Source organism: Eschscholzia californica, unplaced genomic scaffold (genome assembly GCF_041429995.1).
Source record: "Eschscholzia californica isolate CP2 unplaced genomic scaffold, dmEscCali1.0.p SCAF_1, whole genome shotgun sequence".
NCBI lineage: Eukaryota > Viridiplantae > Streptophyta > Magnoliopsida > Ranunculales > Papaveraceae > Eschscholzia > Eschscholzia californica.
In genome coordinates, this window is record NW_028238198.1 from 46,622,005 (window position 1) to 46,636,656 (window position 14,652).

A 14,652-nucleotide genomic window follows, 5' to 3' on the forward strand; every position below is an offset into this window, starting at 1 on the left:
AACCTCTTTGTTCATCAAAAAAAAAAACTGACCTCTCAAACTGGGAATTTTTTAGGGCATTGTAACTGATACAAATTTTGTCAAGACCACTAATTTGCTCTATTACGTCAAGACTTGGTAGTCCAAGTGGTTGATAGGGTTGACATAAACTCTAATACTCTTGAGGTCCCAGATTCAATTCCAAGAAGAAGTGAAATCTTATAGTTATTGAATTTGAATTATTAAAGTAAATGATAAGTTTGTTGAACTTTCGAGTTCTTTAGTATGTTGTTGGGCTTTAGACCCATTTGCTTAGTGGTTTAACTTAGGCGATTATCGTGCTTATTACATCTTGATGATGTATTATTGCCATGTAATGACTAACGTAGAACGTAGTCCATTTTCAAAGAAAATAATTTGCTCCATTACTATCAACTATGACAAGTTACAAGGTTTCTACTTATCACTCTTTAAATTTTGCTACCCTTCTTCAATCTTTCTTTTAACTCAAATCCTTTACAAATTTGTTCTTTAAAAATCTCATTACATAGCTGAGATACATGTCCCTCAGACATGCCCCAAGTCTTTAACCATCCATCCACAACCTAAAATTAGCCAAAGGCCCAAAGCAAAGTTATGTGGACTTATAAGAGTCTTAAAACAAATGTTTCAAAATTATTATAACTACTGTTTAAGAGGTCCGAAAATTATAAATTATTATATAATTTTTTAATGTGTCCTCCATCACAAGAACGACCAAAATACAATCGAATCAGCCGACAGTTTTACTCTCTAAAAACCATCGATCGTATCCTCCCCTTGGTCGAATCCACGTCAATCTTCATCTCTTTAAGACATGGTCTTAATCTCCTTCTTGATTCATGTACTTTTTAACCAGATTAGCCATCTGAAATCGTGAATTCGAAGTTTATTCTTCAATCTGTATGAATAAGTAACCTAGTTTCTTTGTTTAGAACAAGGGGGAGCTCAATCCCTCCACAAAGATTTGGAGGGGTGAGTTCTAATTGTGCTCCAAATCTCCAAAGATTTAGAGCAAGGTGAACAAAACCCATCTGTGGCGGGCCACTGTTCGCCCCTCTAACATTGGAAGGATATTTAGGTTTTGGTTTGTTTGTGTTTATTGCTTTGCTTTGAGTCTCAATAATAATTTTAAGTCTATTAATTTAGTTCTTATTTTTTGCACTTTTCAAATGATCAAATCTCTACTCTATTATGTAATCAACTTTAAGTCTTTTATTTTACTCGCTAGATAGGTAATTATGTCTCATTTCAAGTTATATATTTATGTCGTAATTAATTTAAAAAAAAAACATAATGCAATGCTTTTGTAATATAATGTTTTTTTAACATAATATATTTGTGAATTTTAATATAACTATTAGGCCGTTTTAATACGCTATATTTGTAGTAATGAGTTGTTAAAATATTAAATTATAATAATGAACTAAAGTGATTTGGAAGGATGAATTGTATTTCACCATTGGGGTGGAGCTGGAAATTAAACTGGCCCCAAACTAGAGAAGGTACCAATATGGATGGGCATTAGACCCTTGGAGATGCCCTCAGAAATTTTTGATTATATATATGTAACCATTATGGTTTTAATGTTAATGTTTCTATATTTGGTTCGTATTTTGTCTAAAATTTGTAAGTTTGCTTTGAGTCGTAGGTTTATCACTTCGTCATAGAAACAGGAGAGGCTAAAGAATCTTGTATCAAAATAGCGTGACTACTTCTTGTGATTGGAAATTCTGCAATTTTGAACATTGGATTAGCACTTTAATATAAAATAAATCCATGATTGTATTTTGTATTCGGTCACATTTTTCTATTTCAATTTCACTATGAATCTTTATGCATTTTTATGAAGTTTCATTCAGATCTTTCAAGCTTAATACGAATTTATGAAGACTCATTATATCAATAAGAAACATTTCACAAATATATATGAATGATGAAACATATTTTTAACATTTTTTGCATATTAAACGGCAAGCCTAATGTTTGGCTCACTAAACCGTAAAAAATAAACTTAAACCCCACACCATGCACATATAATGACATGAATGGGGCATTGTAAACGTACTTTAATCACGAGAACAAATCATACTTTTCGGACATGACTTACATCTAAAGCGCGATTTTGAAATATATACATTCGAATGCGCATAAACAACAAGATTCCTCATAACGTGTCCGACATAATGTCTATGCACACACCACCGACTATACCTAGTATATAAAATCTTTGTTTATCAAGATAATTGCTACGAACCAAACTTTGGGTTTTTATTATTTTCCATATATTCTAATAAGAAATTATCCACAAAAGTTGGTCAATAGAGACTAACCAGTGGGAACACAAAGAAAAAAAGAACCACCCCAAGTCTCCAACTCCCCAAGTGGGTTATTGCTTTGACGATTCTTTGATTCTTTCTACCTGTTCCATTTGGCTTGTTGTTGCAATTTGGATACCTACACATTGCCAGATCAGAGAATCTGGCTGACGACGTTGACTGATGTGGAATAATGTTCAACTTCTAATTTTCTTTAAGGGAGTAGTGCTATACAGACGATCGTGTAATTTGCACCACAGACCTTTCCAACATAAATTTGGTAAGATTTTCCGAAGAAGACGCTTTGAATTTTCAAGTTCATTACAAAAAGATATATCAATCGTACTCAAATAACACCTCGCCGACCAATCACGGTCACACAACTATAACAAACTACCGCACCAGTCCGACACCCACCCTGCACCTCCTAGTGGTAGTTCTCCGTTAGATTGAGCGCGCGATTTCTATCACTGAACTTCAACTGTAGATCGTAATAGAGAAAGAAAATGCATTATTATGAAAAGATAATGTGAAATTTTTGCATAACATAATAAACCTCTTTTAGCATTTCAATTTCTTATCAACCCAGTTTTCAGATTGTGAAAAATTGTTTATTTAAAGATACCTATATGTCAGAACTCATACGCCAGTTGGGAATCGACTGGGATACTAAATGGTCTGACCGTCGCCTAGTGTTCATAAATTACGTATATCATTTTAAAACTAGCCACAATGTAGCCATCCTTGTTAAGATCTTGAGACAAATCAACCAAAAAATCTCTTCACAATACATATATTAATAAAATGATGTGATGCTCGAACCTCCACCACTCAACTAAAATTTATATTCCTCAACAAAAAAAAAAAAAACTAAAATTTATATGGTATTTTTTATTTATTTTTTATCTTAATATAATTTAAGAAAAAACTAATAATATAATCTAATAGTGTCTAGGGGGGCGTCGAAAAAATAGTATGCCAGTTAAAAATATCTAGCTGCAAAAGAAAAATAGAAGAACTTATTAAAATTAACCTTAGGACGGCTCACTAGAAAAACAACCTTGATACACATCCCCGTACGAAATCCGGCCGAAACCCGACGGGGTGACATGTCGGGCTGTGATCTAGAGAGAGTAATTGGACTACCCTATTTACTTTAGATATAGGGAATATCTAAGATTTTCTTTTGCATTTCCATAAAAAATGCGTCATTGATAATTTCAGTAGATATAGGCCATAAAGTTTTTCTAAGTAATTATGAATATAAGCGAGACGGGTAGACGCTGAACGACTCATCCTATTTTTGATTTTGAATTCAACCATTAATATTAATCTATTTCTCAGCCTAGTCGGCTCACAAATGGATTTTGAATTCAACCATTAATATTAATCTCTCTCTAGATCACAGCCCGACACGTCACCCCGTCGGGTTTCGACCGGGTTTCATGCGGGGATGAGGATCATTTTCTCTAGAAAAAATGCTCAAACTTGGATAGAATGGAGGGGATTTTACAGGTAACTAATGTTTTCCCTCATTGTGCATGGGAACCCTAATATTATAAGAGAGATAAAAATAGAGAGAAAGTAAGACTTGGTACGGAAAAGTACAATTGCTTTACTGAGTAAGAAAAGGCTGCTAGCTAGCTAGAAATCTAGCATTTTCAAATTTCAACCATTCCATGCAAAAAGTAGAAAACAGCTATTAGCGTACGCCCTACGCGTACTTCGTAAAGGAGAAAGAGAGAGAAGCCGCCGCGGCTAAGATGGAAAAGGCCCCAAACTAAGGAGAAATGGGTAAACCGTCCAAAAACATGCATCCTATTGTGGGTAAGATCCACCCTAGTTTAGAAATGAGTTGGTGGTCCAAATTGTCAGTTTTGGTGGGCCCGAAATTAAAAAGTACAAAAATAAATGTGCCTAATTTTCTTAATTCCCCTCCTACCCTTTTTATCCCATTATATCACGTCCCATCTTTATTTATCTAAAAGCCATTCTATCACCAAAACTACAGTTTATCTTCTTTCTCTCTCTAAAAGACCTAGTTGTTGATAAATCCTCCAAAGAAATCCAGATCAGTAATGATTTTCTATGAAGAGTTAAATCATTGATTTAATGGTGAAGGTTAAATCGGTGAGTTGTGCTGAAGAGTTAGGAGAGACAACCCATTTTTTCTTCTATATTGATTTGGATTTAGAGAAATTGATGATTTGTTTCTTTTTTCAAATACAGATTCATGGCTGAAAAGATTTTTCTATAACAAAGATTGATTAAGGAAGTTGTCAATCTATTTTTCTTCTCTCTATTTGTGAATACTAAAGCTAGATCTAGAATAAGAAACCCTAATCCAGATTCTTTAAACTTGGAAGTATGTGAAGGGTCAGATTCTTTAAACTTGTAAGTACTGGATCTTGTTTCTTTCTCTAAATTTTCTCTTTCTAGAAATTTTAAAAAATGTACATGACATTTCCTCATTTTAAAGATCTTCAATATTGTTAGATCTAAAGTTTTTTGTATTATATCTGATGTAATAATTTTAGATTTGAAAACTGAAGATGAATTATTATTTTTTCCTGTACAGTAGATTATATGTTGGTGAGTAAATACGAAATATACTGTAAATCTTATAGTTCCTGGCATAATTTAGTCAAACTATTTGTACTATACATAATAAAATGTCATATAAATTTTCAATAAAATATTTTACGTTTTGAAATGAATGTATAAGACATTTTATTATGTACTGGATATGACAAAATGTTAACAAAATGTACAGGACATTTTATCATGTGTTCTACATAACAAAATGTACAGTGCATTACAAAATTTACAGTTAGAATACTTTGCAAACCCAGTCAGGAGAAGGCTATGTAACAAGTCAGGACATTCCAATATGTACAGTTAGAATGCTTAAAATCCAGGTTGGTCAAAGCTAATGTTATACGAAATTTTTAATCCCTGAAATTGTGAATGAAATTTTTTATGATATGTAAAGGACATTTCATTATGTTTTATAAAAAAATTTGAATCTGGTTTATCATATTTAGTTTCCCTAAATTTGTGAATGAATTTTTTCTTGAAATGTAATCTAAAGTACTAGACATTGGATCGCACATAGCAAAATTTCCTATACCTTCTATTCAAATATGTCTAGTACAAAACAACATGCCCAGTACATTAACAAATGTCCTGTAAATTTTCATTGAAATAGTTTACCTTTTGGAAGGAATTCGTAGAAAATTTAATTATGTAATATACATAACAAAATTTCCTATATTTTTTTTCAAAAAGTGTCCAGTACATAAAAAAATACCCAGTACAAACAAAAATGTCCAGTACATAACAAAAGGTACTATGAATTTTCAGTGAAGTAGTTTACATTTTGGAAGGAATGTGTAGGAAATTTTATTATGTACCTTAAATGACAAAATTTTCTATAAATTTCAATTTATACCGTAAATAACAAAATTTCTTACAAAATGTCTCATACATTTCACAATTTCCGGTGCATGCTTAGAAGACAAAGTATAGAAAAAAAAAAGTTATATTATGCATCGTACATTCGTAAATGTCCAGTAAATATCATATGTATTCCCGCATTTAGATGATTATTTGAAAGAGAAATTATTTTATTTATAGTACATTCGCAAATGTCCAGTAAATTTCAAAATTTCCTATGCATGTTAAGAAGGCATTATATAGAAAAAGATTATATTATGCACCGTACATTTGTAAATGTCCAATAAATATCACATTTGTAAATGTCCAATAAATATCATGTATATATTCCCGCATTTAAATGATTATGTGAAAGAATTTTTTTTTTTATTTATAGTACATTCGCAAATGTCTAATACATTTCAAAATTCATTTGCATGTTAAGAAGAGAAAGTATAAAAAAAACTATATTAAGCACCGTACATTCGTAAATGTCCAGTAAATATCATATATATACTTGCATTTCGATGATTATGTGAAAAAAAAAATTATTTTATTTATAGACGTTCGTAAATGTACAAAAAATTACTTTATGTAAAAGAAAAGTTATATTATGAACATGTGTGTCTACACGAGGAACCTTTTTAAATGTACAACAAATATCTCTAATAACTACTTTCCTATTACTTTCAACAAAAAAATAAAAAACTTTCCTATTAAGTAGTAATAGAGAGAGAATTTGTGAGGGAAATTAAGTGAGGGAGAACGAGTTTTACGAGAGAGAACTTAGGTGAGAGGAAATTTATGAGAGATAAAGTAGAGAGAGAATTTATGAGAGAGAAATTAGAGAGAGAAGAAAAGACGTGAAAAAGTAAAAAAAAGAGAAAAGTTAGAGATAGAATGTACAGGTGTCGCGTTAAAAAAGAGAGAACGTGATGGAGAACCAGTTTTGCGGGAGGGGCATTTTTCCGTAATTTTGAAATAACAATACCCAAAATGGTATTTTCACCCCTTATGACTTTATTGGACCTGCATCATATTTGTTATTGGCAGTGGAACTGCATCATATTTTGAGACAAAAATTGGGCCTTTTGCCCAAGCCCTCCCAAACTAATGAAACAAACATGGGTGCCTAAAGTGCCTCTATAGGTGCTCCTTTGAGTGGACAGTTCGAAAAAACAAGCATACTCAGAGTGGTGTCAGATTGGTTGAAGTTCTACATCTGGTTTAGGCTCTTGGACTTGACAGTTCGATACCTTGTTTGACCCTCCCTGTGGTCTCAGATTGTCCTGTCTGAGACCTCTTGGGTTAGTTGGAGTCTGAGACGACTCGAACTTTTCATATTTGAATATTCTTACAAATCACTCTAGAACCAATCTAAAACTGATGAGAAACGTTTTTTCAAGATTCAACCACGTTAAAAACTTTTCAAACAATAGATTAAAAGATAAAATCATATAAAAAAACTAGGAATTTTAGAACCGGTTACTAATAAAAAGTAGAAATATTTTGAAATCTTTCTTTAGTCTTCTTTCTATTCATCGAATGAACCGGAGATGATACCTATAAAAGTACAAGAAGAAATTAAAGGAGGTTGATAAATATTTGAAAATAAAATAAAATAAATGTGAAGAATTGGAGAAGAAAAAGAAAAAATATCAAGAATCCCCGAGACCCAATAGAAGAAAATTCAAAATAGGCGATGCCCAAAATTTACCGACCCCAAAATGAAAAAGGAGGGAGCCTATTGGGGCACCGATAAAAAATGTTTAAGTTTAGTTCCAATTATGATTGAGAAGAGAACCAAAGTTATTTAGTTTTTTCTTAAAAAAAAGTAAGAATATGTTAGCCAAAAAATATTTTATTTCTTTATATTTCGGCTTAGCTTGCATCCAGACTGAAAAAAGGGCAAGTCAATTTATCAACACAATAATGCAGACCAATTGATCAATCAAATAATTAAAATCTTCTTTCTCCATTACTTTTTATTTTCTCTTGATTTAAATGAATGAGTAGGTAAACATAGACAAAATTTATATGAAGCTATATAAAGGCAGGAAGAAGGTTGCTTAAGATCATAACCCAAAACCCATTAGCTTATTCATATTAAGATATGGGAGTAAGCAGAGCAGGAAAGAGAGCTTCAATGGCTTCTTTCCTCACCACCTTCTTGGTTGTTTTGATTTCTCTCAATTTGCCTTGTGAGATTGTTGCTAATGGTTACTACTACTCTTCTCCACCACCACCAACCCCAGTTTACAAATACAAATCACCACCACCTCCTACTCCAGTGTACAAGTATAAGTCACCACCACCACCACCAACCCCTGTCTACAAATATAAGTCACCACCACCTCCAGTCTATAAGTACAAATCACCACCACCTCCAACTCCAGTCTACAAGTACAAGTCACCACCACCACCGACCCCAGTCTACAAGTACAAGTCACCACCGCCACCGACCCCAGTCTACAAGTACAAGTCACCACCACCTCCAACTCCAGTCTACAAGTACAAGTCACCACCACCACCGACCCCAGTCTACAAGTACAAGTCACCACCGCCACCGACCCCAGTCTACAAGTACAAGTCACCACCACCTCCAACTCCAGTCTACAAGTACAAGTCACCACCGCCACCGACCCCAGTCTACAAGTACAAGTCACCGCCGCCACCGACTCCAGTCTACAAGTACAAGTCACCACCACCACCGACCCCAGTCTACAAATACAAGTCACCACCACCACCCACTCCAGTGTATAAGTACAAATCACCACCTCCTCCAACTCCAGTGTATAAGTACAAATCGCCGCCACCACCAACCCCTGTTTACAAATACAAGTCACCACCACCTCCAACTCCAGTGTATAAGTACAAATCACCACCACCACCAACCCCTGTCTACAAATACAAGTCACCACCACCTCCAACTCCTGTATACAAATATAAGTCACCACCACCACCAACTCCTGTGTACAAATACAAATCACCTCCCCCTCCAACTCCAGTGTACAAGTATAAGTCACCACCTCCACCTACTCCAGTCTACAAGTACAAGTCACCACCACCACCTACCCCAGTCTACAAGTACAAGTCACCACCACCACCAACCCCTGTCTACAAGTACAAGTCACCACCACCACCAACTCCCGTCTACAAGTACAAGTCACCACCACCACCAACTCCCGTCTACAAGTACAAATCACCACCACCACCAACCCCAGTTTACAAGTACAAGTCACCTCCACCACCTACACCTTACGTGTATTCATCACCACCTCCTCCTCACCATTACTAAGAATGTGCCAAAAGAATGGGTAAGGCTTTTATAAATTGAAGTTGAGTAGTTCTCTTCCAGTGGAAAAATCTTGAATAATGGAGGTCACATGGCAGAAGTTTGTCATGAATGAAAAGATGCCCTTCTTCCTGTTGCATTAATTTGTATTGAGTTGTGGTTTATTTCAATAAATAAAATCTTCTTAAATTGCTTATTTGCTTTGAAGTTGTGATATTGTATTGTAATTCATCCAATGCGGTTTACCTTGTATGGTGATTAAACATAGATCCTGCAACTTGTTCTGAATAACTCACGCCATTGTTTTCTCTCTCGAAATCAACTCTTCTTATGTAGTAATACATAACATATATTTATATTGAGCAAGTTTGACTTCAAATATAATAGTTTAATGACTTTGAACAAACCTATTAAGATTTTGCCTGTAGTATGGTACAGTGTTTGGACTCAAATTGAAAGTAACACAGTTTGATTTGGAAGCCACAATTTTTCTCTCTAGATATTACAACCTAACAAATTCGTAATACATAGCGAATAATGAGTTTATTCTGTAGAAAATTAAAATAGTTTTTAGCTAGGCACTTGTGCTAACCCCTCAAAACTAATTGGTAGCAGAAATTCTATTCTTCCTCTATTTGGTTCTTCCCCATCCTTCTAGTTGATGTTAGCGATGCCTAAGAAAACGTAGATCAAATGGAGAGTAAGGTAATTGAGTTCCTGATTGGTAATTGAGTTTACCCCCTTTACTGAGTTTAGTGATAGGCTGAGGGAGTGGCCAAATAGAGGGAGGAATGCAAGCTAGAGACTACTTTGGGAGATTTGCTGTTTAGACTCCCTTTTGTATAATTGAGTTGCAGTTTGGACTCCCTTTTTCCAGAGTTGCAATTTGGACTCCCTTTTGACGGAATCACCCGAGAATATTCCGTATCTAAAGTTATACTTTAAAACATCCATATTTTACCCTTATATAATTAATATTGCACTTTGGACTCCCTAGTTTATTTAACTCATCTTCTTATTCTATCTTTAATTCATCTTTTTCCTCACAAACCCTAACCACTTAGTCACCCCATCTTGGTATTAAACTTCTTCTTCTTCTTCTATCTTTAACTCTCATTTGAAGTCCCATAAGTTGAGATACCTTCAATTTTAGCATATTTCTTCGTGAAAATGCAAATTTATTCACAAATCAGCCATATTCACCATGACATTAAACCATCACAAAAAATTAACCAGGCTATTTTCTTCAAAAGAACAACTCGTGAATTAAATCCTGCTTTTGTTTTAGCATAAAAAGTGTCTTTCAATGTTAATGGTTCAGAGATCCCTGGTTTGAAACTTGTTGGTCTCTTTCATGGAATTTATTTGCATCCCTTTGATTGCCAACTCGTGAAGGAGGGGGGTGGGGAACTTGCTTTTAGGATGTCAATGTCAAGCGTTTTTTTGGTATTACACACGACATTGGACTAGGGCTAGGATTGACTAATTTGACTAGCTGTAACAACAATGTTGGGATTGATTAATGAATTAGGCACTTTTTATTGAGTTCACTGGAGATGGTGTGGTGATATATGATTTTTAATACTAAACCAATTGTTATCTTCAATAATCAATCAATAGTTAAAATTGAAGGTTTCTCAATTGATAGGACTCCAAGTGAGAGTTAAAAGATAGAAGATGAAGATGAATTTATATTCAAATAGGGTGATTAAGTAATTAGGGTTTGTGAGAAAAAATGAGTTAAAGACAGAAGAAGAAGATGAATTAAGTAAATTAGGGGGTAAAAAATGTAATACTATTAATTATACAAGGGTAACTCAGGAATCTTTTAAAGTATTACTTTAGATACGGAATATTCCCGGATGATTCCGTCAAAAGGGAGTCAAAAGTGCAACACTGGAAAAAGGGAGTCCAAACAGCAAGTCAATTATACGAAAGGGAGTCCAAACAGCAAATCTTCCGACTACTTTGTTGCGACAAGCTAAAATGTCGAAAGCATGAGCGAGTTACTTCTTAAAATTGAGAGACAAGAACATAAAATGTGAACTCAATGAAGAACTCCTTGAGGTTCGTGACGAGAGAGGTTCAGTCATGAATGCCTACATGGAGCTTCTGACTAAGCCATAAATCAGAAAGGAATAAGGGGTTGAGGGTGAAACAATGGGCGTTGGAGAAACTTCAGAGAGAAAAAGTAACGAGAAAGGGGGTGATAATGAGAGGTATGTTAAGAAGATAAGGAAGAAGAGGATGGGAAGAAGGAAAAGAAGGAAGAAGAGGAGGAACAGAATGGAGAAGATAATAAATATGAGGATGAAAAGGAAGAGGAAAAAGATGATGAGAGAAAGAAGAGGATGAGGAAGACATTGAAGAAGTTGAGAAAACGAGGATAAATATGACAAAGCGTCATATTAAGAGGATAAAAGTGATGCTAGTAGTAGTTATGAAGGAGAAGAGTGTAATAAAGAGACATCTTTTGAAAAGGAAGATGAAAGTGATGAGTAAGACAATGGCACCGAAGAACACACAGTTTGATTTTGTAGTCCTTCTTGGAAGAGGTGACAATATCCTTGGTGCTCTTCGTCGGATTCCCTCTAATGTATTCAACATTAGAAGACTAACAATTTCTGTTGATAGTCTAGGTTTACAAATACTAGTTATTAATTCCGTTTTGGCCCCCGATTTGTGACCAACTCGCCGTTTTGGCCCCAATAAGTGTCTGGCAGTTCGTTTTGGCCCCAAAACCAATTTTTCGGGCAGTGTTGACATCATCGTTGCATAAGCAATAAATTCCTATACCCAAAATACCCCTCTGACCGAATCCCCCCCTTTCCCAGGTAAATCTTGAGCCGTCACATCCCTATCAAATCCCTTCGGCTATTTAATGCCTCCCTTCCCTTCCCAACTAAACTTTCCCTCTTTCATTACTCTTTCTCTTCTCAACTTCATTACTCTTTCTTCACCTCAACTCATCAGTCAATACAGGAAACCCTAAACCCTATTTCTTCTTCTTTCTTCATCTTAATTCGTTCAGTCAATACTCAACTTCATTGATTGATTTTCTTCTTTCTTCATCTTAATTTAACCCCTCTTTCTTCATCTTCTTCAACCCCTCTTTCTTCATCTTCTTCACCAACCTTGGGGCCGCAAGAGATGGACGGCAGTTCTTCTTCCCCACCAATAAGTTTCAAAGTTTCCTGTCAAATGTGTGATGAACCATTTCATTCAGCAATTGAATGTCTTTGGGTTTACAGTCAGTGCAAAAGCCCAAATGCATTAGCATCAGACGTCTTGAGGTTGCTAAAACTAGAGAAGGTAGGGTTAGGAAATACCTTAGTTGCCAATTTCATACCTGTCTTGCATTCCAGTGGCTTGATGAAGCCAAAGATGAAGAGAGAGTCGAACAGAAAAAGGTAGAGATAAATCAACAGAAATCCCCTCCACAACAATTATTGAAAGATCTTGGTTCTTACGGCAAAGTTGGAGCATGCTTTTGTTGTGGTCTTCATGATCATTGGGCGAAAGATTGTCCATGGGTTGATACCCCCTGCCCAAGATCAAACTGCCGAGGTAGGAGGAAAATTCGAACATCCTTAACATATCTGAATTTTGTAAAGAAATTTTTTTTCTTGTGTTGTTTGCAACAAGTTCGATTGGGTTGAAGATTGGGTTGATAAGACTAAAGCAAGCAAAGGAAAGATGGTTACTATCCAAGATCCATATGATCAAATGTGTAAGAAGTTTAAGGATTTGCTTTGAGATTGGGCCAAATGGGAAATGGGGGCCAAACTGTAATTGTTGTCCAAGTTATTATGTGTCTGTTTCATTGTTACTATCCAAGTTATTATGTTTCTCTTTCATTGTTATGTATCTCTTTTATTGTTATCCAAGTTATTATGTATTTGTTTCATTGTTATCAAGTTATTATGTTTCTCTTTCATTGTTATGTATCTCTTTTATTGTTATCCAAGTTAGTAAGTGTCTTCAAATAAACAAGTCATAAAACTGAAATTGGGGCCAAAATGGAATACAACAGATAAAACTGCCTGAAATAAGTCATAAAACTATCTTCAACCAGTAACTGTCTGAATACATCCATCCACAAAATACCATATGATCAAAGTCAAAACGGAATTAATCCATAAGCAAACACAAAACAATGTCTGGGATAAAACACCTCCTTAAAAAACACAACCACAAAATGCCCCACAAATTCAAAACACAACCACAAAATTCCCCACAAAAACCCCTTTCTTGAAACAAATATATTAGTCAGACACCCTTGGGTTACTACGGGTCCCTGGCCTTCTTCTCCTCCTTGCACCTCCACTGGTCTCCTGTTGTGGTACCTGCTGCCCAGTTTTAGCTCGTGCGCTTGTGCTACTACGACCCCCTCTTCCCCTTTGAGTACTACCTCGACTAGCCTGAGATTGCTGCTGACTTTGTTCTTGACTACCAGCCCTTCTACTTGAAGATGCCTGCCCTGATGTGGGTCCTCGGTAAGATTTTTTGTTATGTCCATGACTCCCACAAGTGCTGCAATAATAACCACGAACATTACCACCCTGCTTCTCTGAAGCATCTATCCTCCTCTGAGTTCTAGGTCTCCCTGCTGGCCTAGTCATTCTTGGGGGTTTGACAACATATCGAGGCTACAAGGATAGAAGGATACACATTATTATCAATTCTTCTATATTTCCAAACAAACACGTGCGAAATAAATAAAGGTAAGTAATTTACCAGCCCCCATGTTGCCTCATCTGGGATTGGCACAACCCGATGACCATACGTCGCTTTATAAGCTTTGATAGTATAATAGTAGCTACAATACCTATGACAAAGGAACATGTGAACCAAAACATATAAATAGGGCCAAAAAGGAAATGGGGCCAAAAAGGAAAAAATGTGTAATTGGACTTACTTGGTAAGATCTTCTCTTCTAGGCACCAATACAACAAGAGTATGCACACAAGGTAATCCAGATATTTGCCACGCACAACAGGTGCACGTTTGATTACCCAAATCCACTTGGCATCGAACTCCAGTCCTCACGTTCACATTCTAGTAGTTCTCATCAGAGGGTTGGACATAGTAATGCCTGATAGACTTTTTGAGCTTTTCGAGTGAGGCTTTAACCTTTGGCACCAACCCATTCTCTGGCCAGTCTTTCGCCTGCATTCGTCTCCTGTAGTATGTGGCCATGACCATTAACCAGTACTTCTCAACCATGTTGCAGAGGGGTTTGTCTCTAAGCTTCATAATCTTACTATTAAAACTCTCAGAAAAGTTGTTGGTGATGAAAATGCACTTCGAATCAGTATCGAAGTGTGACCTTGCCCATGAAGAAGGAGTAACCATTGTTTTGCAACCGGACTAACAGATTGTAATACTGTCATCCATCTGTTAAAATCTGTAACTGAATAAGACCTTGCCGCATTCCAGACAATTTCCTCAAGATGAAGCCCAGGGTGGACTTGCTTGAAATTCTTATACATGTGACAGAAACAATACCTGTGTCTTCCATTACCAAAGACAGTATCAACAGCTTGAATAAGACCTTTCTGCCGGTCAGATAATATGGTCAGTGGT

The 14,652-nt window shown here is 35.6% G+C and overlaps 1 protein-coding gene and 1 long non-coding RNA gene across 2 annotated transcripts; both read left to right on the top strand.

Moving 5' to 3' along the window:
• Positions 1 to 4,327: 4,327 nt before the first annotated feature.
• LOC147567191 (uncharacterized) lies at positions 4,328 to 4,916 on the top strand. The gene is made up of 2 exons (XR_015237577.1): positions 4,328 to 4,466; positions 4,566 to 4,916. It is a non-coding gene; the product is annotated as an uncharacterized LOC147567191 (long non-coding RNA).
• Positions 4,917 to 7,782: 2,866 nt separating this feature from the next.
• On the top strand, positions 7,783 to 9,262 carry LOC147567192 (uncharacterized). Its single transcript, XM_086653806.1, has one exon. The coding sequence runs from the start codon at positions 7,885 to 7,887 to the stop codon at positions 9,067 to 9,069; it is 1,185 nt and encodes a 394-aa protein (XP_086509932.1). The 5' UTR covers positions 7,783 to 7,884; the 3' UTR covers positions 9,070 to 9,262.
• Positions 9,263 to 14,652: the final 5,390 nt, after the last annotated feature.